This window comes from Somniosus microcephalus, chromosome 8, assembly GCF_052327205.1.
Source record: "Somniosus microcephalus isolate GS21.2 chromosome 8, FLI_Smic_1.0, whole genome shotgun sequence".
In the NCBI taxonomy this organism is placed as follows: Eukaryota; Metazoa; Chordata; class Chondrichthyes; order Squaliformes; family Somniosidae; genus Somniosus; species Somniosus microcephalus.
Window position 1 is genome coordinate 152,076,560 of NC_140994.1, and position 26,586 is coordinate 152,103,145.

Below are 26,586 nucleotides of genomic sequence, written 5' to 3' on the forward strand. Positions count from 1 at the left end.
TCTTTACGAACTCTGAGTCCGTACTCTTTCAGTCATTGTAGTGTCGCATCCAAGTTCAGAAGATGATCCTCCTCATTTGTCCCAGTGAAAAGGATGTCATCCAGGTAGCACTGGACTCCTGGCAGTCCACTCAAAATCTGATCCATTGCCCTTTGGAATAGAGCAGGGGCCGACGTAATTCCAAACGGAAGGCAGCAGTACCTGTATAGCCCCTTGTGTGTCACAATTGTCAGCAGCTCCTTTGATTTGTCATCGACATGCATTTGTAGATAAGCCTGGCATAAGTCTATTTTGCTGAACTTTTGCCCTCCGGCCAGGCCCGTAAAAAGATCATCAATGAGGGGAAGAGGGTACTGTTCCGCAGACAGCACCAGGTTAATAGTCACTTTAAAATCCCCGCAGATTCGAACAGATCCATCCTTTTTCAGGACAGGAACAATGGGTGTGGCCCATTTGCTCACGCTCATAGGCTCCAGGACTCCATTCTCCACTGAAGCCTCCAAGTTAGCCTCAACTTTTGGCCTAATTGCATAGAGTACAGGTCGGGCTTGGTGAAACTTCGGCTTGCTGTCAGGTTTAATGTCCAGTCTCACGCTGATCTTTTTCATGCTCCCAAGTTCCCCATTGAAGAGTTCTGCATGTTTGTTTAACACTGCAGTCAGACCTGACTCCCCTTTTGACATCATGCGGACTGCAGGCCAGTCCAGCGTGATTTTCTCTAGCCACGCACGTCGCAGTAGCGATGGGTAGTTTCCCTTTACCACATATAGTGGCAGTTTTGCAGTCTGTCTGTTCAATTTAACTGTCACCTCAATGACGCCTCTCATGGCCACAAGTTCGCCAGTATACGTCTTTAGCACAATGTTTGTTGGCTGAAGGGTAAGATGTTTTAGCATTTTGTTGTAGACAGTGTCTGAAACAAGGGACACAGCCGCGCCTGTGTCCACCTCCATCCGCACTGATTGTCCTTCCACCAGTGGTGACACCCAGTAGCCATTTAAATCACCTGCAACCGTCAGTATGTGCAGCTCTTCCTCCTCAGATGTGTCGCTCCCCTCTGTTTTGCTTGTTCCATCATACTGCACTGATTGAACACTCTTTTTCCTCTCTTGTCCAAATACAGACATTTTGCTTCCATGCTTCCCAGCTCTGTCTGTTCTTTTTTTACCTCTACAGGCGCGTTCAATGTGACCCTTTTTGCCACAATTTCGGCATTCCAGCTCCGTACGCCAGCAGTCATTAGCGTGATGGCCCGTTTTCCCACAACGGTAACATGTGCCGTTCCGCGCACCTTTAGGCTCAGACGACACCTTGTGAACTCTCACTGTTGAACTCAACTGGTGAGCCTCATTTTCTGCCATCTCCATGGAGACACTAACTTCAATGGCCTTTTCAAGAGTAAAGTTGTCCTTAGTAAGAAGGCGCTTCTGTGTGGCTGCATTTTGCAGACCACACACAAGTCTGTCTCTAATGGTGTCATTCAGCACCTCCTTGAACTGGCAGTGTTCCGACAACCTTTTTAAAGCAGCAATAAACATCGTCACTGATTCCCCCTCCTCTTGATTCTGTTTATGAAATCTAAATCTCTCAGCAATAACCAGAGGTTTTGGTGAAAAATGTGCTCCAAGAATTTCCACTAGTTGCTTATATGTTTTAGTTCCTGGCTTATCTGGTTGCACGAGGCTGCGAAGTAAATTGAATGTCTTCGGCCCGATTACACTCAAAAAGGTAGGCACGACCTTTTCATTTGCCACCGCATTCGCCAATACAAAATAGTCAAAACGTTCCGTATAAGCGCTCCATTGCTCCACATTTTCATCAAAATCGCCGATGTTTCCTAATATAGTAGCCATCTCACGTTTGAAATTAAATTTTCTGTTTACTCACTGCACCCGTAACGTACGCAGATTCGTCCGCTCCTCGTTGCCACTTGTTGTGTCGGTACCTTTCTACATAGACACAATTTAGGACTCAGAGATTCAAACGTGAAGTGCTTTATTGGAAGGAAAGGAAGTTCTGGCAAGTTCCGAACAAAGAGAGCTAAACTTAACAGAGAACACCCAACCATTTATCTCCTGTGACAGCGCCACCACAGGTGGGAGGAGAACACACAATAGAACACACAATACATAACATCCCTCTGCGAGCAGCTTGTCTTCTTTGCTGCCTCTGCTCCATCTCCCTGTTATGCAGCATGAGGGGGACTGCAACTTGAACCCCATGACTGGGAGCAAGTGGAGTACTCAGAGGCCTTCGAGTTGCAGCTAACACCTTCCCAATGTCCAGCAGCACTTCCTGCACATTTTAACTACTTTTTAAATGTCTTCCAGCAACCAAGTATCCATACAAGCTCTGCAAGAGCCAGTACAAGAAAAATAATCAACTTACCTGCAAGTTGGATGTTTCCCTTTAAATAGCACTGATGGGGAGTTCCTTCATGCAGCTGAATGCATATTTAGCTGTGCGTGTTCAGGAGAGGGCATTGAATGGAGCAGCGACATCAAAAATGGCAAGTCGTGCGTCAAATCAGCGTTACACGCTGACTGACATCACGGTCATGCCTACTCTGCATACTGCTGGTGCACGCACGTTCTTGCCAGTGCTATCGCCCACGCCGGAAGTGGGCAGAAGCAAGGTGGACACATTTTTTTAAAAACCCGCCTCAACTGCTGGTGTTAAGGTGCTGAATTTCGCAGCCAAAGACTAGTGCAAGAGAAGAGACAAAGTTGTGAATAAATATTGTACTTTGAGTTGTAATATATATGTTGTAAAATGCCTAAATTATAAGTTGATTAATGTGTTTAAAAAATAATTTTACCAATAGTGAAGTCTTGAGAAACAGTTTCCCTAATTTTCCCCTCATTCATAATGCATGAGGGGAAATTTCCATTAGTCTTTAGATTGCCCTAGGACTTACACGAGAGGGTAACCTTATATAAAGTACGTTTGAGGAAAATTCATAAATGTTAACTATTAACTTTGACATTCCCCATGTTATTATATTTACCATTGGGTATTGCTCATATAAATCATTAATCTCTTTCTATGGGAAGGTATTTCTTATACTGCTACCCTGAGCAGTTTTATCATTTGAAGTGCAAAAGCAACTGGAATTATCTGCGAGAACTCACCATTACAAAACAGTAGAATTTGGAAACATAGAAACATAGAAGATAGGAGCAGAAGTAGGCCATTCGGCCCCTCGAGCCTGCTCCGCCATTCAATGAGATCATGGCTGATCATCCAAATTCAGTACCCTGTCCCTGCCTTCTCCCCATATCCCTTGATCCCTTTAGCCTTAAGAAATATATCTAACTCCTTCTTGAATATATTTAATGAATTGACCTCTAGATTTTATCAGTAAGTTATCCTAGCAGTAGTTTTAATTTATTTAGGGTTTTACTTGTGTTTGTATGGCATATTACTCACATTCCTGTTAACAGTGGGTTCAGATTTATGCTTCTGAATAGGCATAGATATTTCTGAAAATTACACCGTATTTCAACTACAACCCATATGTTATTAGCTTTTTTAAAAAAAATATGTAAGTTAATGATTTTGCTGTCTTAATATTTTTATTCAGTTGTAAATATAGTTGTATAGGTGCCACAAGTGTATTAAAGTTGTAAATTCTGTTAGTTCTAGGTATTCTCATCTGTACAATAAACTCATACATCCTTTTTATTTCTAACTTCATTTAAATGGGATGATGATCAAGCATAAGGTCACACATTATATAAAAAAATTAAAACAAAAACAAAAAAACTATAATCTTAAGGAACATCATCCCATTTAAAATCAGAAATATATATTCCATACTCAAGTCCTAATGTAATTTATTATACTTTTTAAATCTAAAGTACGGAGATGTTACGTAGACAGTATCTCCGCATTTTAGATATAAGAAAAGTCAGATGGATCTTCTAAAATACTTTGTCTGCAGGGAGAAGGCAGGCTGCAGCCTGGTAAGTTTTATAAAGCAAGAGCATCTTGTTGTTTTACTATTCATTCTTGTGATGTGGGTGTCGCTGGCTAGGCAGGCATTTATTGCCCATTCCTAGTTGTCCTGAGAATGTGGTAGTGGCAGCAGTTTGATGCAACTGAGACAGTTAAATCAACCATATTGGTGTGAGACGAGCATCACATATAAGACAGACTGGGCGAGGATGGCAGGTTTCCTTCCCTAAAGTACATTAGTGAACCGGTTGAGTTTTTATGAAAATCCAACAGCTTCATGATCATTTTTACAGAAACCAGCTTTTTATTTATAGCTTTTTAACACTGAATTCAAATTGTCAAACTGTCATGGTGGGATTTGATCTCATGATCTCTGGATTACTAGTCTAGTAACATAACCACTAAATTACTGTACTTTTATGATTCTTCAACTTTTGCTTTGGAGTTCTAAGCATTTTGGCACAGGGTTGCAAAGCCATGTATTTTGTAGCATCACAAAATAACAATAATCACACACTTGCCTAATAGGCTACTGAAGACTCTCTTTTTTCTTTCACCCTAGAACTGAAATTCTGTATTTTTCTCTCCCTTCATCCCTTTCTCTCTCTAGTTTCTCTCCCATCTTCCCCATGCCCTCTCCAAGCTCATCTCATTCATGAGACTTACTTTCTACTCCCTTGAACTCATTCCCACTAACCCGCCTTACTTTTCTTCCTGACTTCTATGCTAGCTGACATTATAAATGGCTCCCCCTCCTCAAGCACTGCCACAAAACCTGTCATAACCCCTCCTCTTCAAAAAGCCCATCCTTGACCCTTCTGCCACCCTATCCCCAACATTCCTTTTCTCCCTAAAGTTCTTGAGCATGTTGTCACCTCCCAGATCTGTGCCCATCTCTCCCACAACTCCCAGCTTGAATCCCTCCAATCAGGTTTCTGTCCCTCCTACAGCACTGAAATGGCCCAAACCAAAGTCAGGAACAACATTCTCTGTGACTGTTATCATGATACATTATCTTTCCTCATCTTCTTGGATCATTCTGTAGCCTTTGACGCAGTTCACTACACCATCCTCCTTCAAAGCCTCTCCTCCATTGTCCAGTTCAGTAGGAATCCCACACTTGGTTCCACTCTTAATTATCTGATTGTAGCCACAGCATCTCCAGTAATGGCTTCTTTTCCTGACACACAATGTTATGCACCGCAATGTTATTGCCCGCCTCTTGCCCATCTGCTTTTGAAATCCTCGTCCATGCCTTTGTTACCTCCAGACTTGACTATTTCAATGCTCTCTTGGATGACCTCCATTCCTCCATCCTCCGTAAAATGCAGCTCATTCAAAACTCAGCTGCTCATATCCTATCCCATATCAAGTTCCGCTAACCATCACCCTTGTCCTTGCTATACATACATTGGTTCTCAGTCTCCTAATGTCTCAAATTTAAAATTCTTGTTTTTGTGTTTAAATCCTTCCATACCTTTCCCTGTTCCTATCTCTGTAATCCCTGGAAATCTCCATATTTTTAACTCTGGTATCTTATGCATCCACTCCTCCTTTTGCCCCACGATTGGCAGCCATATCATCAGCCACTTCAGCCTCTTGTGGTGGAATTATTTCCCTAATACCCTTCTGCCCCTCCACCTTCCTCTCTTTCTTTTAAAACCCACAACTTTGACCAAGCTTCTGGTCACTCCTTCTTTGGCTTGGTGCCAATTTGTTTATTTACACATCTGTGAATACGCTTAGGTTATTTTCTATATTAAATGTCATTATTCAAGTAATAGTAGGCAACTACCGGACAATCGATTTTGGTTGGATTCCCCAAATCTTTTTCTTATTCTCCTCAAATTGGATTCCCAAGCAAACCGGATACATACTCACAACTGAATTATCTGACAAAACATATGTACACTCAGAATTTTTTATTTTTTAATTCATTGATGGGATGTGGGCGTCGCTGGCTAGGCCTGCATTTAGTGCCCATCCCTAATTGCCCTTGAGAAGATGGTGGTGAGCCGCCTTCTTGAACCGCTGCAGTCCATATGGTGTAGGTACACCCACAATGCTGTTAGGAAGGGAGTTCCAGGATTTTGGCCCAGCGACAGTGAAGGAACGGTGATACAGGTCCAAGTCAGGATGGTGTGTGGCTTGGAGGGGAACTTGTAGGTGGTGATGTTCCCATGCGTCTGCTGCCCTTGTCCTTCTAAGTGGTAGAGGTCGCGGGTTTGGAAGGTACTGTTGAAGGAGCTTTGGCGAGTTGCTGCAGTGCATCTTGTAGATGGTACACACTGCAGCCACAGTGCGCCGGTGGTGGAGGGAGTGAATGTTGAAGGTGGTGGATGGAGTGCCAATCAAGCGGGCTGCTTTATCCTGAATGGTGTCAAGCTTCTTGAGTGTTGTTGGAGCTGCACTCATCCAGGCAAGTGGAGAGTATTCCATCACACTCCTGACTTTTGCCTTGTAGATGGTGGAAAGGCTTTGGGGAGTCAGGAGGTGAGACACTTGCCGCAGAATTCCCAGCCTCTGGCCTGCTCTTGTAGCCACAGTATTTATATGGCTGGTCCAGTTCAGTTTCTGATCAATGGTAACCCCCAGGATGTTGATAGTGGGGGATTCAGCGATGGTAATGCCATTGAATGTCAAGGGGAGATGGTTAGAGTCTCGCCTGTTGGAGATGGTCATTGCCTGGCACTTGTGTGGTGTGAATGTTACTTGCCACTTGTCAGCCCAAGTCTGAATGTTGTCCAGGTCTTGCTGCATATGAACACGGACTGTGTCAGTATCTGACGAGTCTCGAATGGTGCTGAACAGTGTGCCATCATCAGCGAACATCCCCACTTCTGACCTTATGATGGAGGGAAGGTCATTGATGAAACAGCTGAAGATGGTTGGGCCTAGGACACTGCCCTGAGGAACTCCTGCAGTGATGTCATGTGATTGAGATGAATGACCTCCAACAACCACAGCCAACTTCCTTTGTGCTAGGTATGATTCCAACCAATTAGATTCAATCCCTACCTTATACACACTGCAAAGAAAAAGAGATGCACAATGCGCTGATAAGTATTAAACATCTCTTACACATATACTGATTTAAAAAGTAGAAACATTCTCATCAGGAGAAAACCAAGCAAACAAGCACATACTAGTCTAATGGAGAAGTTGCTATGAAAACCACATATGTTTTAGGAAACTAAGAATGGGGATAGATTTCTGCCCAATGGTTAGAAAACCTAGCTTGAAATGCCATCAGCTAACAATTTATTTCTAAAACAAGCTTTTATCTTTGTTATCTTGGCTTAACCAACTGCTAACCACCATAAAATTATACCAAATATGCAAAAAGATTTAGAGGGCGATTTTGTGGCTTAATGGAGGAATACAAAACTCAACTCAAGGCTGCAATTGTCAAAATTAAGCAGAATGTTAATATATAACAATTAACATGAAAGTGGCCATTTCATATTGCTTTATATTTGACATTTCTTTGAGATCTTTACTTCCTGGTATATTTCAGAGGAAAGACATTGCTATATACATTTTAGAGTGTAGGAAATAGCCACATAGATTTTCTGGGGAAACAACTATTACAAATCTATCTGCTATTTTGCTTTTGTCATGAAAATATGATAATGTTAGAGAACCATGCATATAAAAAGTAAAAATACTCTATCACCAAAATGGAAAGTAGATTTGAAGCAGTTGAAATAACTTAACACCATAACATGAAGGACCATTTTAATTTTAGCCACACTGTGGGCAGTCAGCGGGTTGATGCGACTGCCACATTGTTACTGTCGGGAGGTCTGAGCTATTTTGAGGTCCACGGCCTCATTTACGTGCTGCTGGTGAGCTGCAGGCACCAAACTGGTACTCTGAGGCAGTTCACCATTTGGGGAGGGCAGGAAAGCAGGCAGCTCCTCTGCTAAGCCGACCAACAGTTGGAGCCTGGGGGGAGAAGGTTCTGGGGGGAAAGCTCACTGGTTAGGTGGCTCATCTTAACGCTGGTACAAATGGGTGAACCATCAGTGGTGCACATTCTGCCCACTTGTCCCTTAACAATGCAGTCGGAGTCTTATATACATTATAGGATCTCAATTTGCATATTACAAATGGTCTCCCACCTGAAACAGGCAGGCTCTTTGGCCACTCTTAGAATCCTACCCAAGATGGTGGCAGCAAGATCATCAGTGTAAACAGAGCAATAAGTGACACAATGCCATTTTCAGACTACTGTTGCCCATTTGCACCAAACATTGTGTTCTGACACCAATATTTGACAAAAATGGAACAATATTTAAGCAAGTTGTTACATTGCTTTTTAAGTTTGTGATCTAGGTTCCAAACTTCTGTCCACTGCAAGTTTTCTTCTTTTTCTATATTTTATCAAAACAATTATTATGCTCAGTGCTTTTCTAAAATGTCCCCTTTTGTTCACGCTGCATTACAAAGATGCTGTCCTCAATGTTCTCCCTCATCCCTGCATCGCTGCTGTGTTGTAGTCACTTTCATTGTATGGTCTCCTACTCTAATTAATTATTTCCTATGACCGAGGAACACTAGAATTGCTTACATTCCTCCGTCGTTTCCTCTTACTGCTATTTTTAGACTTTTAAAACCCAAGCTCGGTATCCCCTAATCACTAATTCCAGAAGTACATCATCTCTTACTCTTTTCAACCTTGGTATTATACTGAACAATGGACCTTTGCTCTTCCCTTGATTTCTCAGCAAGTTTCACATTGGGTTTTTTTTAGTTTAAAAGTGCAGGAGAGGGATTGCTATGCATTGGGTTCTACATTTGCACTGCTAAATCTGGCTCTTTTAACTGGGCAGCAGAATCACAGACCCACTTTTTTGCAGGTCTGAGTCTGCCACCAAAATAAGAGAGTTGAATTTAGCAGTGTAAATACAGGAACCAGCACATGCATACTAGTTTCCTGTGACTGGAACTAAACAAGTAACAATATAAAAATGTTTCAATAATGTAACTAAATGGCCAGGAGTCTCCTTTCTCTGATCTATTTAAGAGTTCTTTGTGAAATAGATTCAAACCAGTTCCTAGAGGGTGTGAATGGTAATGCACACCTGCTGATTATTATGCAATACCAGAAATGGAAACAAAGTTGATGTTAATGACTTTTTGGTGCTATCGAAGGGGTGCTTTATCCTGCTTTTGCCTGAGTGATGTTAACAAAAAAGCAGAAAAACATTTATCTGTCAAATTCGACATATTTTTCTTTCCTGAGTTATCGGAATCATTTACTTTTGGAATGATGTTTCGCACCTGCCAACTCCATATACATGACTATTGTGAGTGAATTATCTGACATCTATTTAAGCCCTGTTTTCAGATGACGTCATGGGAGACCATATCTAAAGAGCCGTCTCGGCTATTGGTCATATCCCCATTAGTTTAGTGCCATAGAAAATGCCCATTAGTTATTAAGTTTGTTGTCGTCTGTTTTAATTAGCGTGGCTGCGTCCTCTTGACGACGAGATTACGATAGTTGTATTACACAAGGTCTTTACCGTTGTTTTCAATCTCCTTAGTCTTTCAGTTTGAACTGCAACTCATCCAAGTAGGCGGATACATCAGAACGTGTTAATCCAAACGCCTTCAAGGGATTAAGCGCTCACAAAGGCATGGGTCGTTTCGTGTTTTCAGCATGTATGCTTTGAATGCTGCTAACAATCCGTGACGAGTTTGAGATGAACAGACATTTCTGCATGTCCTATTCGAGAATGCTGCATAACGTCAATTTTGCCACTTACGCAAATTGAACGTATTCCCAGTTATTGCCGCTAGTGGCTGTATGTACGCGATCTATCTGGCGCCTCATGTTTTGACCGCTTTCAAAGCTTTGTTCCAATACAATTATTTCAGGAGATAGTGGTGGGTTGCCTTGTCTTGTCCTCCACTGCCTTGTCAGGAAATAGGTCCAACACAATAACTGAAAGGTCTCTGCAGACGCTCTGCAGTCGAAGATTGTACTGTTTCACTGTTCTGTCTTCTCAGCTTTCGTTTTTTGGGTGTCATGGATTTTATGCTACTGACAGACGCTGAATCGGTAACTGCCACTTATGACAAAATACAATTCTTTGCAACATCATGAACAACGGCGGTTGGGGAAGTAATATAAAGCTGTTCCAATTGAATCCCGCATCTTTTAGCTACAGTTAGGTTTATCTTGTAGTCACTTGGTGCTTTCAACCAATCTTTTGAAGAGTGGAATCGAGGGACACGTTTGTTTTTAAGAAAAAATGCCTGTAAAGTTCTAGAAGTGGATTTTCTACCATTAGCAGAAATTCAACCGTTTTAATATAGACGTTTTAATTAGTCGTTAAAAAAATTGGATCGCAAGGTTTTGCTTTTACGTTCTGTGCTTTATGCAGCGGATATTGGATGTGACTGCTGTCTCCAATTGACAGTTCAAAGGAAATGGAAGTTTTCGCCGCTCTGGTTGTGTCCATCTCTTGGATCTTATGTACCGACACTGTAGCTAGTGATTCCATCATTCACATAGGTAAGACAACACTGTTCACCTTTTTAAATATAATACGATGACATTTTGAGGTGAGCGCAATGGAGTAGATTTCAGCCACGAGTAGAATGAGTTTTTTTTATATTAATTGTATCCCAGGATCTATATTCGCAAATGCATTTTTAGAACACACTGAAGCAGCAAGGATTACAATTTGGCCGTAACTAAAGTCTTTGTATCAAATAGTCAACCCACACAAGTAATGCTTCTGTTTAACAGTTACCGCGTGGAGTTGTTGGTGTAACGTTTGAAGAATGCTGTATCTTTATCTCAAAGCTACACTTGAGTCTTATCGTAAAATAAAGCTACAAACTGTAGTAGGACTGCCATGATTAGACATTGCATGTATTAAATCTCTCACTATCTGGATACATTATAGGTGGATAAAACACTTGCAAAGAAATGCAATTTTGTAAAAGACCCATTGAACAAATATTCTACAGCTTTACAGAACTTACATTGACGAGGTACTTGTGCATTGAAAGCTGCGACCGATTCTATTATGAAGTATTGGCAAGTCCCCTATGTTACACGTAATGGGTCACTGATGTATGTATGAACTGTTAACCAGCTCCTGCACACCTGCAAAATACATAAGGTCCAGTACAACTTGACTAAATAATTCCACCATGGCTTGTGCTTTAAGTGATTTTGGTCGCACAAGCAAAAGGTGAACGGGCGCTTGGCCTTACCTAAGTGGCATTGATAGCCATTTGTTCTGTACGTTAAGAGATATCAATTACAAATGCCAATCATGAGAACAAGTTGATGCACAGCAGAGCAAACCTAAGCGGGGAGGAAACAGCGGGGACGATGGGTGAGGACTGCCGCAGTTCTCTTCTGCAGAGGTTGTCATATCGTATATATTTATATGTAATGGGAAAGGTCGAGGGAGTTGAACCAAAGGAAGACGAGTGGCCGAAGCGCATCGTGTTCGAGGTCTAGTGCCTTCATACATGCAGAGTGGGCCAGACAGGATTCAGTGCGAGCTATGCAGAGCGCCATCGGTGCAAGAAAATGTCGCCAACCCCTGACAACGCACGCGCTGCACGGGTCTCCAAGCACGAGACAGGGGGGGAGGGGGTGAATTGCACGAGGCCAATGGAGGGAGGGGTTTGCACGAGGCTGCAGGGGAGAGGTGGGGGGTGAATTGCACGAGGCCAAGGGAGGGAGGGGTTTGCACGAGGCCGCAGGAGAGAGGTGGGGGGGGAGTTGCACGAGGCCAATGGCACGAGGTCGCAGGGGAGAGGTGGGGGTGAATTGCACGATGCCAATTGAGGGAGGGGTTTGCACGAGGCCGCGGGGGAGAGGTGGGGGTGAGTTGCACGAGGCCAATGGAGGTAGGAGTTTGCACGAGGCTGCAGGGGAGGGGGGGGTGAGTTGCACGAGGCCGCGGGGGAGAGTTGCACGAGACCAATGGGGGTTGCACGAGGCCGGGGGGCGGGGCTGGGTTGCACCAGGCCAAGGGACGTGGGGTGAGATCGGAAGCACAAAACATTAAGGAGAAGCCATGCAGCGAAAGACTCGATTCGTTGGACAACAGGTCATTCTTTTCTTTAGAAATTTGCCTTCTGTCGCATCGAAGTACAAACAGAAATTTAAAAAAATGAGGTAGCGTAGGCAGTAAGTTTTGTACATGGCAATGATACAATCGCCCACAAAATGTTGCGAGGGATACTGACTGCACGTGAGTCTGAATCGGCCACCAAGATATGTGAGAGTTGAATTCGGCAGTGCAAGTACAAGAACCAGCAGGTGGATGCTAGTTTCCTGTGACTGGAACTAAACAAGTAAGAATATAAAAATGTTTCAACAATATATAAGAAATATACAGCTAAATGGCTTAGGAGTCTTTAAGCCAATTTCTTACTGTTTCCCAAACTTTGTCAGGCTGGGTCCCCATCAAAACAAAAACTCTCATCCCTTCCAGCTCCACTTCTTACTTTCATTTCTAAGCTGGTTTTCCTCACGTTATTTCTCCTTACTTCCCTGCCTCACTCCCTTCTTTCTTCTCCTTCATCTTTTTCAGTCTCTTCATCTTTCATCCTTTTTATATTTCCCTTTTGCCTCTTTTTATTGCTCTCCTTTATCTCCTTTTTTTTCTTTTCTCACCATATCCCTATCCTCTTTGCGCTCTACTGATTTCTTGCTTTCATCTCTCTTGTTCTTCCATCTCTCACAAGTGGTTTCTATGTCTCCCTTTATCTCTTGCACTCCATCCCTTTTAGCTTTTGCTTTCCCTGAAAATCTTTCTCCCTTTCCCATGCATGCAAATTCCTTCTCTTACACTCATTCTTTTGCTCTCTATCTCTTCCCCTCTATTTACAGTACTTACTTTCTTCATCTTTCTCGTGTGCCTGCTCTCTCACTCTTCTGTTACCCCCTCTCATGCATGCACTCGCTCAAATACTCTGGTGTAATTTCTGTCTTGTTGCTGCCTTACTGTCTCATTGCTTTCTCCTTTGCAATTTCTTGGTTGTCTCTGAAGTCAAAAGGATTTTTCAGAATATCTGTGATACTATAGGTCTCCCTTTCTGTGCACTCTTCTGCCAGATGCTCAGAGTTCTCACAAAATACTTTTGCTTATGGTCTTTCTATGCCTGCATCATACTTCAGGACTCAAGGTACCTGGCATTTGGCGATCTTTACCTCACTATTTTCTCTGCAACCAAGGCTCTCTTAGGCACTCCTGGCTCCCTCCACTCAAGATAGTGTGCCCGTGTTTATCTCTTCACCATTATTTGCCTTCTCTTCTTTCCTGTGTTGAGTTACTATGCTCTAACGCATGTACATGAGCTGTCTTCATCCTGGCTAGCTGATTCTGCTTCTCCTGCTTCCCAAAGTCTCCACTGGGCTAACTCATCCTGTTCTGAAAGATGCGTACTGCAGTTAGAACCATAATTAAAATCCAAGAACCAGAACAGTGTACCAAACTGACTTGCTTTAACCCTTTTACTGAATGTGGTTTGGGGTTTCCCAGCAGTACATAGAATAACCCATCTTATAAAGTTGCAATGTTCATGTTAGAGGGGATGCAGGGGGGAGAGGTGGACATAGTTTATGTGAAGCTCAATATTTATATTTGTCTTTTAAAAATAAAAACCTGTCATAGGAAAATGTACCCTACTTTCCAGTTTATTTTTTTTTAAATTCTATCTTCCATAGGCACCTAGCAAAATGGCACTGGTGTTCAGGCTTTTTCCAACACCTATTTCTCATTTGAATGACTTGATAGTTCCTGTAGGCAGACTGCTTCCCTTCTGTATTAGCGAAAATTTACGTCTTGCAGCACTGAGTTAGTGTAGCTGCAGCCTAACAATTAATCTTGATTTGCGTAAATTGCCCACTGGCAAATATGTTGGATGCCTACTATATAGATTGGACAATGGAAAGTATCACACTTGGTGTACTTCACCAGGCCAAACTACCATTCAAGCTTTATAGTACAAACAAAATGATACACAGAAAAGACCTGGGAAAATACTAGCAACATAAAATTAATATGAAAGAACTGGAATCCATCCACAAAAGGTTAATATATCCTTTCAAAATGCTGCCTTTTTGCCACTTCTTGGGCAGGCTAATTTGGATTATGTAGATATTTTGGGATAAGATGTTGCACATATAATATGTGATCCTTGTGCACCCATAGAACTTAATGTATTAAAGGGCATGCCAGTGGATAGGCAATGGCTAACATTTAAGGAACAAATGCATGAATTGCAACAGTCATACATTCCTTTCTGGCACAAAAACACAGAAGGAAAAGCGGCCCAACCATGGCTAAGAAAAGAAGTTAAGGATAGTATTAGATCCAAAGAGGAGTCATCTAAAGTTGCCAGAAAAAGTAGCAAACCTGAGGACTGGGAGTAGTTTAGAATTCAGCAAAAAAAGACCAAGAGATTGATTAAGGGGGGAAAAATAGAGTATGAAAGTAAATTTGCAAGGAACATAAAAGCAGACTGTAAAAGCTTCTACAAGTATGTAAAAAGAAAAAGATTAGTGAAGACAAATGTAGATCCCTTACAGTCAGAAACGGGAGAATTTATAATGGGGAACAAGGAAAGGCAGAGCAATTAAACAAATACTTTGGTTCTGTCTTCATGGAAGAGGATACAAATAACATCCTAGAAATGCTAGGGAACCAAGGGTCTAGTGAGAAGGAGGAATTAAAGGAAATTAGTATTAGTAAAAATATAGTGCTGGAGAAATTAATGGGACTGAAAGCCGATAAATCCCCAGGGCCTGATAATCTGCATCCCAGAGTACTAAAAGAGGTAGCCATGGAAATAGTGGATGCATTGGTTGTCATCTTCCAAAATTCTATAGATTATGGAACAGTTCCTGCAGATTGGAGGGTGGCAAATGTAACCCCACTATTTAAAAGAGGAGGAAGAGAGAAAACAGGGAACTACAGACCGGTTAGCCTAACAGCAGTAGTAGGGAAAATGCTAGAGTCTATTATAAAAGATGTGATAACAGGACACTTAGAAACTATCATCGGGATTAGACAAAGTCAACATGGATTTATGAAAGGGAAATCGTGTTTGACAAACCTACTGGAGTTTTTTGAGGATGTAACTAGTAGAATAGAAAAGGGAGAACCAGTGGATGTGGTGTATTTGGATTTTCAGGAGGTCTTTGTTAAAGTCCCACATAAGAGGTTAGTGTGCAAAATTAAAGCACATAGGATTGGGGGTAATATACTGGCATGGATTGAAAATTGGTTAACCGATAGGAAATAGAGAGTAGGAATAAATGGGTCTTTTTCGGGGTGGCAGGCGGTGACTAGTGGAGTACCGCAGGGATCAGTGCTTGGGTCCCAGCTATTCACAATACAGTATATATCAATGATTTGGATGAGGGAACCAAATGTAATATTTCCAAGTTTGCTGCTGACATGAAAATAGGAAGGATTGTGAGTTGTTAGGAGGATGTAAAGAGGCTTCAAGGCGATTTAGACAAGAGTGAGTGGGCAAATACATGGCAGATGCAGCATAACGTGGATAAATGTGTGAAGTTATCCACTTCGGTAGGAAAAACAGAAAGGAAGAGTATTATTTAAATGGTGATAGATTGATAAATGTTGATGTACAGAGGGACCTGGGTGTCCTTGTACACCAGTCAGTGAAAGCAAACATGCAGGTGCAGCAAGCAGTTAGGAAGGCAAATGGTATGTTGGCCTTCATTGCAAGAGGATTTGAGTACAGGAGCAAGGATATCTTTCTACAGTTATACAGGGCCTTGGTGAGACCACACCTGGAGTACTGTGTGCAGTTTTGGTCTTACCTAAGAAAGGATATACTTGCCATAGAGGGAGTGCAGCGAAGGTTCACCAGACTGATTCCTGGGATGGCAAGGCTGTTGTATGAGGAGAGATTGGGTCGACTAGGAATGTATTCACTAGAGTTTAGAAGAATGAGAGGGGATCTCATTGAAACGTATAAAATTCTGACCGGGCTAGGCAGACTGGATGCAGGGAGGATGTTTCCCCTGGCTGGGGGGTTCTAGAACGAGGGGTCACAGTCTCAGGATACAGGGTAGGACATTTAGGACTGAGATGAGGAGAAATTTCTTCACTCAGGGTGGTGAACATGTGGAATTCTCTACCACAGAAGGCTGTGGAGACCAAGTCACTTAATATATTTAAGAAGGAGATAATAGATTTCTAGACACAAAAGACATCAAGAGGTATGGGGAGAGAGCAGGATAATGGTATTGAGATAGAAGATCAGCCATGATCATATTGAATGGTGGAGCAGGCTCGAAGGGCCGAATGACCTACTCCTGCTCCTATTTTTCTATGTTTCACAGACTGTCATTCCAGTTGTACAAGAGGTTTGGAGATCTGGCTACAGGAGATGGCGAAGTTCTGTGATTGCCTCCTTGGTGAAGCATAAGCAACAAAGACACTGTTCTGCTTGCATGTCTAAACAACTGTAGTGTGATCTATGCACATCTCTTTGGGTATGCGCAGGTCTGCTATGCTCTTCTCCAATGCACTTGCACCTGCCTCTGCTGATGGCTGTAGAATTAATCATCCTCCAGCTCCCTGAGAATATGAGGAATTCCTTATGCAAGGGTGGCTTTTACTGATAAATTTAGACTGTAGGTATGGTAGCATAGTGGTTATGTTGCTGGACTAGTAATCCAGAGGCCTGGACTAATAATCCAGAGAACGTGGGTTTATGTCCCATATTAAGGCAGTTTGAGAATTTGAATTTAGTTTCAAAAATCTGGAAATGAAACGCTTGGTACCAGTCAGTGTGACTGAAGCTGTCGGATTGTCGTAAAAAACCCAACTGGTTCTCTAATGTCCTGTAGGGAAGGAAAGCTGCTGTCTTTAACCAGCCTGGCCTATGTGACTCCAGTTCCACACCAATGTAGTTGACTCTTAACGGAATGTCTTGCTAGGCAAGTTAGAGGACAGTTAAGGGCAATGAGGGATGGCAATAAATATAAGCCTTGCCAGTGACGTCTACATCCCAACAATGAATTTGAAATAAAAACTCAGATGCAATGAAACTAAAAAGTAATGCAACAAAAGTGACACAAAAATGGCTAGAGAAAAGGATGTCTGACAAAAGTTCCAAAAATATTATACAGTACAACTTTAAGAATGCTAGGACATTCCTGCTGCTGGCTGTGACTCATTTTTTAATTTGTTCAGATGGTGTGTCAGAATACAGGTGGAACTAATGGTCACACATTTTGTAGAGTTTATTTCCCAATAACTTCTAGATGGCAGAAGTGGACTTCAATGTTTTCCCCTTCTCCCCAAATTGACTGTAATTCACATTTAAACATGCTACAATGGAACATATATCTGTATCAATATCTATATCTATATCAATCAATCTACTAATCATAGACCTCTAACCAGAGGGAGAAATTACTTGTAGGCTATTTTTGGAAATTGAACTTTATTGATTATAAATAAGGTTTATAGTGATTTTATAAATCACTGGTTAGGCCTCAGCTGGAGTATTTTGTTCAATTCTGGGCACCACACTTTAGGAAGGATGTCAAGGCCTTCGAGAGGGTGCTGAAGAGATTTACTAGAATGGTACCAGGGATGAGGGGCTTCAGTTATGTGAAGAGACTGGAGAAGCTGGGGTTGTTCTCCTTAGAGCCGAGGAAGCTAAGCAGAGATTTGATAGATGTGTTCAAAATAATGAATGGTTTTGATAGTTTCTCCTTATTTACTCTATTTCCAGTGACATAAGGGTTGGTAACCAAAGGACACAAATTTAAGGTGATAGGCAAAAGAACTAGAGGGGACATGAGGAAATTTTCTTATGTAGTGAGTTGTTTTGATTTGGAATGCACTGCCTGAAAGGGCGGTGGAAGCAGATTCAATAGTAACTTTCAAAAGGGAATTGGATAAATACTTGAAGGGAAAAATATTACAGGGCTATGGGGACAGACCCGGGGTGTGGCACTAATTGAATAGATCTTTCAAATGGCCTCCTTCTGTGCTGTATCATTCTATGATTCTTTGGTTGTATATGGTTACAATTTGATTACTTTTATTCATATTTACAGTGAAAGACAGTTTCTATAAATAGACTGGTGTCTTATGTGATCCAAACTTGCACTTTTAATGAGTAGTGTGACAGAAGATTAACAGTAACTCTGAAAAGCAGAAAACACTATGCTGTCAGTCTATATAACTAATGCTAAAACTATTAAAATGATTTATTCACAATTATAATTACATAGACGCAAAAGAAGACAGTAAGATACTGAAAGTGTAATACTTATAAAATAAAATCAAATGAGTCCACAACAGTTCATATACTGTATGTTCTCCAGAATGCATTCCTTTCAAAGTCTGACAACCAAGACTTTTTAAGGATAGAGTATTTCTGTATGTGGGTGTGACAATGTTCCCTCCTACTGGATGAACTCTGATTGCCGAGTACAGAAACCAAAAGAGTTGAAAGCTGAACTCTGATGAAACAGGGAAACCTAACATCTGTTCCATCATCCTTCGGGTCTCCAAGGTAGAATACAACACACAAGATCAAAAGAATTATTACCACAAGGTAGGTAAATATGTTATTGAAGTTTATTATTCAGATTGAAGAATGTCAACAGCAGCCCCTTGGCTGTCTCTTGGCTTTGTTTAATTTTGACACTTAACTTGCATATTAAATAGTTTGTTTTCAAGAACAACACTATAGTGCCTGATAGTCATCTGCAAGTTTCACATGCAGTTAAAGCTGAGTGAATTGCTGATGCAATTAATTTGTAAGTATAGGCAAACAGCAGGACTGTAGGGAATCACAATCTCACCCTAAACCAATATCTATCCCTAAATCCATTTGAGTACTGTTTTGCCTCCTCAGAAAGCTGAAAAGATGTCTTTTCAATAATGTAATTAACAAAATATTTTTAAATCCACACATGACCTATCTAATGTAAGTACTGTAAAAGTAAATTACATTAATCTGAATAATCATAAAAAACTAAGTTTTATATCAGATAATTGGGAGTAGGATATGGTATCCCAGTGGTTATCGTGCTGGACCAGAAATTGAGAGTTCAACTCCAACTATGTTAAGTAAGCAGCTGGATTGTTAGGTTGCTGCAGACGGCCCACCACTACATTCTCAGGGCAATGACGGATTGCAATAAATGTGGCATGGTGCCCATACCCCAAGAACAAATTGAAGCGAATGTCAGAACTATTATATATATATTGGGTCGGAATTTACGGTCGGAGCCATACCTCCGGAGTACGCCTCCGACCCAAAACAAAACCTACCTGCTGGCTCCTGGGCTTCGGAGACTTCGGGCCCTGGGCCTGCAGGCGTGCACTTGGGTAAAGACCCACGGATCCCAGGACACAGGCGATTTGAAGCATCCCTGGGATCACGTGGGCCAGGTCATCCAATCAGAAAGGAGGATTCCATTGCTGTCATTTCCGAACGGAATCCCCTAATGACAAGCAATGGAATCCCCAAATAATTAAAGAATTTACACGATTGGAATAAAATTAAATTTTCCCATTTTCACATTTAATTAAAAGTCCCTTTAATGAAGCATTTACAATTTTTAAAAAAATAATAATTTTGAAAAATAATTTTAAACATTTTAATCTGGGCCAAAATTTACAGAAACTAATTTTAAATGTTTGCGGAACATAACATAAGAAATAGGAGCAGGAGTAGGCCATTCGGCCCTTTGAGCCTGCTCTGCCATTCAATGAGATCATGGCTGATCTTCTGCCTCAACTTCATTCACTGGCCCTATCGCTATATCCATTGATGCCCTTACTAGTCAGAAATCTATCGACTTCTGTTTTGAATATACCCAATGACTGAGCCTCCACAGCCCTCTGGGTTAGAGAATTCCAAAGATTCACCATCCTCTGTGTGAAGAAATGTTTTCTCATCTCAGTCCTGAATGGCCTACCCTTTATCCTGAGGCTGTGGCCCCTGGTTCCAGACTCCCTAGCCAAGGGAAACATTCTCCCAGCATCCATCCTATCAAGCCCTGTAATAATTTTGTATGCTTCAATGAGATCCCCCCTCATTCTTCTGAATTCAAGAGAATACAGGCCTTGTTTACTTAATCTCTTTTCATACGACAGTCTCGCCACCCCAGGAATCAGTCTCGTGAACCTTCGTTGCACTCCCTCCATGGCAAGTATATCCTTCCTTAGGTAAGTAGACCAAAATTTTAATTAAAAATATTTTAATTTAACATTTATATTAATTCTTATGCTGGTAAAAGCAGGCCCTACGCAAATAGCCCAAATCTGCCCCACCAAAAGTGATTTTTCTTTCGGTTCGAAGGATCTGTCGAGGCGAACCTTGACAGATCGCAAGTTCCGGGTTTTTGTGCATGCGCAGCGCATGCAGAAATCCGGAACTTGCAGGGCCTTTTACAAGGCTTACAATGGTGTAAGCAGTCATCGGCCCTGCAAAAAATTCGGGCCATTGTGTAATGTAGTGTGTAACATGTCGGGAAGTTAAGATAACCTCATAGAGCACCCTTCCGACTTTTAAGTTGGAGCCAAATTTAGGAGATGCATAACAATAACAACAACAATTTGTATTTATATAGTGCCTGTAATGTAGTAAAACTGCCCAAGGTGCTTCACAGGAGCATTATGAAACAAATTTTGACACCAAGCCACATAAGGAGATTTTATGCCAGATGACCAAAAGCTTGGCCAAAGAGGTAAGTTTTAAGGAGCGTCTTTTTTTAAACTTGTTTATGGGATGTGGGTGTCACTGGCAAGGCTAGTATTTATTGCCCTTCCCTAATTGCCCTCGAGAAGGTGGTGGTGAGCTGCCTTCTTGAACCACTGCAGTCCATGTGGTGAAGTTACTCCCACAGTGCTGTTAGGTAGGGAGTTCCAGGATTTTGACCCAGCGACAATGAAGGATTGGCAATATATTTCTAAGTCAGGATGTTGTGTGACTTGGAGGGGAACTTGGTGTTCCCATGCACCTGCTGCCCTTGTCCTTCTAGGTGGAAGAGGTCACGGGTTTAGGAGGTGCTGCTGAAGAAGCCTTGGCGAGTTGCTGCAGTGCATATTGTAGATGGTACATACTGCAACCACGGTACGCTGGTGGTGGAGGGAGTGAATGTTTAAGGTGATGGATGAGGTGCCAATCAAAGGAGGAAAGAGAGGTGCAGAGATTTAGGGAGGGAATTCCAGAGCTTAGGGCCTTTGCAGCTGAAAGCACAGCCACCAATGGTTGAGCGATTAAATCAGGGATGCGCAAGAGGCCAGAATTAGAGGGGTGCAGATATCTTGGGGGGGTGGGGGGTGGGGGGGATGTTACGGGAGTGGAGATCAGAGAGATGGGGAGGTGCGAGGCCATGGAGGGATTTGAAAACGAGGATGAGAATTTTAAAATTGAGGTGTTGCTTAACTGGGAGCCAGTGTAGGTCAGCGAGCATAGTGATGATGGGTGAACGGGAATTGGTTCGAGTTAGGACACGGGCAGTAGAGTTTTGGGTGACCTCACGTTTATGGAGGGTAGAACGTGGGAGGCCAGCCAGGAGTGCGTTGGAATAGTCAAGTCTAGAGATGACAAAGGCAGCTCATCTGTTGCTGAGGGTTTCAGCAGCAGATGAGCTGAGGCAGGGGCTGAGTCGGGCGATGTTATAGAGGTGGAAGTATGACGTCTTAGTGATGGCACGGATATGTGGTCAAGCTCATTTCAGGATCAAATATGACACCAAGGTTGCGAACAGTGTGGTTTCGCCTCAGATACTAGGAAGAGGGATGTAGGGGGACAGACCAAGGTGTGATTTGGTGATGAGTCACACCGCTACCGTGACGGTCTGGGCGGGAAAAGTGGTGGAAGACATAGCCAGGTGGGGAGGCTTCATTTAGGGGGAAGGTATCATCATTCCTCAGCCAGGTTTCTGTCAAGGCCATGATGTTGATCCAATCATCCATCGTAAGCTCATGGATGACAGGGGCCTTGTTCACAAGTGAACGGGAATTCTGGAGTGAGACACTAAATTTTCCAACTTCAGATAACCCATATGAATGGCTAAGTTGGGAAATAAAATAGGGGGTACTATTTTGAAGTTACGGTACAACATTGAGGCAGCATATTGTGCAACATTGGGAGCTTTACCTTGCATTTTCCTGCATTAGGCCTGAGTAATTGATGCTGATACCGCGTGACGAAAGTGTGAAGAGTCTTCTGCTCCCCAGCACTGAGATCCTTCACACTGATGAGGGCACAAAATATATATAAGATATATTAATTTACTGTTTGTACATTTGCCTTTGTATTACTTTGGTGTTGATGAATTCCTGGCTCTTGTGTTCAAATGACATGATTTAAATGCCTGTAATAGTGTGATTTATTGCACTGTATCTTACAGGAACACATAATAGCTCTTAGTTAGATATTAATGCATCTATGGGTTCAAATGAACTTTTATCATGAGAGCTAATGTTTGATCTTGAGTACCTAAAGATGGGAAGGGTGGTGGGGGGGAACAATAATAGAATTTCACAACATTTATGTACAATACATGTTATATTGCAATACAACTTTCATTACTGGGCAATTTGTTTAAAATGAGGAATGTCAACACACTGTAAACCTGGGAATAATTTTACAGAAGTCAAAGAAAGGACCAATTCAAAAAACTATTTTCGCCAAGCAGGATATGTCTCCCAGATGACCTCCAATGCTGCTCTGAAGAAGGTACTAGTAAATGAATGAGCATGGCCTGAGGTTGATTTTATTCTGCCAATTTTCTTTTACTGGCTGCTACTTGCTTCATTCTCACTATTTAGTGTCTGCATACTCCATGATGCAGCATGTTAGTCCTTCAAAATGCTGCACTATGAATTTTTTTTGTTCAAAAAATTTAGTTATTTTAAGAAAAATGCCCAACCTGTGCCTATACGATGATGCTGTTTTAGAAAGTGACACAATTGAAGCAAATTATGAGATTTATTTTGGCTTTTTCTTTCCAGTTATTTTTTTCTCTCTGTTCAACTTTGATCATTTAAAAATAATCCCAAGCTTGTTCCCAATCATACTATTTATTGCACATCTTTCATTTTTTTTGTTTCAAAATAAAAGTAGCCCCTATCTTCACTATTAATTTCAGCTTTTTAAAAATTTGTTCATGGGATGTGGGCATCGCTGGCAAAACCAGCATTTATTGCCCATCCGTAATTGCCCTTGAGAAGGTGGTGGTGAGCTGCCTTCTTGAACCGCTGCAGTCCATGTGGTGAAGGTACTCCCACGGTGCTGTTAAGGAGAGAGTTCCAGGATTTTGACCCAGCGACGATGAAGGGATGGCGATATTGTTCCTAAGTCAGGATGGTGTGTAACTTGGAGGCGAACTTGTAGGTGGTGGTGTTCCCATGTGCCTGCTGCCCTTGTCCTTCTAGGTGGAAGAGGTCGCGGGTTTGGGAGGTGCTGCCGAAGAAGCCTTGGTGAGTTGCTGCAGTGCATCTTGTAGATGGTACACACAGCAGTCATGGTGTGCCGGCAGTGGAGTGAGTGAATGTTTAAGGTGGTGGATGGGGTGCCAATCAAGCGGGCTGCTTTGTCCTGGATGGTGTCAAGCCTCTTGCATGTTGTTGGCGCTGCACTCATCCAGGCAAGTGTAGAGTATTTCATCACACTCCTGACTTGCGCCTTGTAGATGGTGGAAAGGCTTTGGGGAGTCAGGAGGTGAGACACTCGCCACAGAATACCCAGCCACTGACCTGCTCTTGTTGCCACAGTATTTATCTGGCTGGTCCAGTTAAGTTTCTGGTCAATGGTGACCCCCAGGATGTTGATGGTGGGGGATTCGGCTATGGTAATGCCATTGAATGTCAAGGGGCGGTGGTTAGACTCTTGCTTGTTGGAGATAGTTATTGCCTGGCACTTGTGTGGCGCGAATGTTACTTGCCACTTATCAGACCAAGCCTGAATGTTGTCCAGGTCTTGCTACATGCGGGCATGGACTGCTTCATTAGCTGAGGAGTTGCGAATGGAACTGAACATTGTGCAGTCATCAGCGAACATCCCCACTTATGACCTTTATGATAGAGGGAAGGTCATTGATGAAGCAGCTGAAGATGTTTGGGTCTAGGACTCGAGGAACTCCTGGGGCTGTGATGATTGACCTCCAACAACCACAGCCATCTTCCTTTGTGCTAGGTATGACTCCAGCCAGTGGAGAGATTTCCCCCTGATTCCCATTGACTTCAGTTTTACTAGGGCTCCTTGATGCCACACTCGGCCAAATTCTGCCTTGATTTCAAGGGCAGTCACTCTCACCTCACCTCTGGAATTCAGCTCTTTTGTCCATGTTTGGACCAAGACTGTAATGAGGTCTGGAGCTGAGTGGTCCTGGCTATATTGCTATAAATAATAGGTACATGCCAACTTCTGGGTCAGACAGATAGGGTTCAAGCCCTCTACTGTGACTTCTGCAAAATCTAGGATGACACACTAATGCAGTACTAAGTTAGTGCTGAATTGTTGGAAGTTGCATCCTTTAGAGCTCACGGGGTTGGGGTAATGGGGCATGGATAGAGGATTGGCTAACTAACAGAAAGCAGAGAGCTGGGATAAATGGGTCATTTTCAGCTTGGCAAACTGTAATTAGTGGGGTGCCGCAGGGATCAGTGCTGGGGCCTCAACTACTTACAATCTATATTAATGACTTGGATGAAAGGACCGAGTGTACTGTAGCCAAATTTGCTGATCATACAAAGATAGGTGGGAAAGCAAGTTGTGAGGAGTACGCAGAGTCTGCAAAGGGATACAGATAGGTTATTTGAGTGGGCAAAAATTTGGCAGATGGAGTATAATGTGGAAAAATGTGAGGAAGAATAAAAAAGCAAAATATTATTTAAATGGAGAGAGACTACAAAATGCTGCAGTGCAGACGGATCTGGGGGTCTTCGTACATGAAACACAAAAAGTTAGTATGCAGGTACATCAAGTAATTAGGAAGGCAAATGGAATATTGGCTGTTGTTGCAAAGGGGATGGAGTATAAAAGTAGGGAAGCCCTGCTACAACTGTACAGGGACATGGTGAGACCACATCTGGAGTACTGCGAGCAGTTTTGGTTTTATTTAAGGAGGGATATATATGCATTGGAGGCAGTTCAGTGAAGGTACGCGAGGTTGATTCCTGAGATGAAGGGGTTGTCTTATGCAGAAAGGTTGGGCCTAAACTCATTGGAGTTTAGAAGAATGAAAGGTGATCTTATTGAAACATAAAAGATTCTGAGGGGGATTGCCAGGTTCGATGCAGGGAGGATGTTTGCAGGGAGAATGTTTTCCCCTCGTGGGGGAATCTAGAACTAGGGGGCATAGTTTCAGAATAAGGGGTCGCCCATTTAAAATGGAGAAAAGGAGAAATTTCTTCTCGGGTTGTGAATCTTTGGAATTCTCTACCCCAGGGAGCTGTGGAGGTGGGGTCATTGAATATATTTAAGGCGGAGATAGACAGTTAGTTGAGCTACAGGGGAGCCAAGGGTTATGGGGAGCGGGCGGAAAAGTGGAGTTGAGGCCAAGATCAGATCAGCCATGATATTATTGAATGGCGGAGCAGGCTCGAGGAGCCAAATGGCTTACACATGCTTCTATTTCTTATGTTCTTATGTTAGATGAGATGTTAAACCGAGGTCCTATTTGCCTCTTTAGATGGGCATTAAAAAGTGGTGCAAGTCTTTTTTTCCACAGTCCCCTTTCATCTTTCCTCCCTTTTTTATTCAGGTTTGTCTTTAAAAACTTTCCTGCCACCCCTCTTGCTTTGTAGTTTTGTTTTCCCTTTTAACTTTTACATACCAGGACAATTTTGTGATATTTCTTTCACAAGAGACAACATATGGTCAAGCAGATAGACCTTTCTAGTCGAGGAAAAACCTTCCTACAAAAAGCTATTTGTTCAATATAATGAAGAAAAGCTTATTTAGGAAAAATTTCTATTACTCAAACCACTCTCCTACTACTGTTTGTAGTGTTTTTCACATTTTCCTTTTAAAGGAAACCAAAGGAGGGGGCGGGGGGGGGGGGTGGAGTGGCGAGGGCAGCCGACATCAGAGCATGGGGCAGAATACTGAGACTGTGGGATTTATTCTGTAATACCGGCATGGAGTACATTACGAGAAATTGCAGGCGCACAGTCGACATTTTTCTGCTATTTAAAATTAATTACATTTTCCGCAATTTGCTTCTGAGAGCAGTGCTTCCCACTGGGAGTGCAGAATTGACCTTAATATATACATTCTGAACATCTGACTTGTATTCCTGTATCCATGCAAATCATTATGGGCAAACAGAAGGAATGTACTGCATACATTGTGTACAAAATCTAGTGTGCCTTGTCACACTTAGCAAGTTAACTTTGACTTTTTCTCTGTTAAATTGCTTGTTCGTTTTTGAATCCTTTCTCTCCTTCCTTGCTCTAGATTTTTTGGCTCGAGTATTTTCAGGCTCTAATGTTTTCAATCCTTTTCCTAAATAAGTCCCAATTCCCTATGCCTTCCATGGTGCCTCTGCTAGCCTTGCAATCTAGATTAAATGTTTGGTGATACACTCAACAATGAACAGGAAACTGTTCTGTCAATTATTTTTACGCT

At 42.3% G+C, this 26,586-nt stretch overlaps 1 protein-coding gene across 1 annotated transcript in view; it reads left to right on the plus strand.

Moving 5' to 3' along the window:
* The first annotated feature begins 9,197 nt into the window (after positions 1–9,197).
* The window catches only part of LOC147113870 (glutamate receptor ionotropic, delta-2-like), an 826,198-nt gene continuing 808,809 nt past the window's right edge, over positions 9,198–26,586 (plus strand). Inside the window, exon 1 of the mRNA XM_085995253.1 lies at positions 9,198–10,483. Within this exon, the coding sequence (XP_085851379.1) occupies positions 10,399–10,483 (85 nt within the window). The 5' untranslated portion in view covers positions 9,198–10,398. The remainder of the gene's footprint in view (positions 10,484–26,586) is intronic.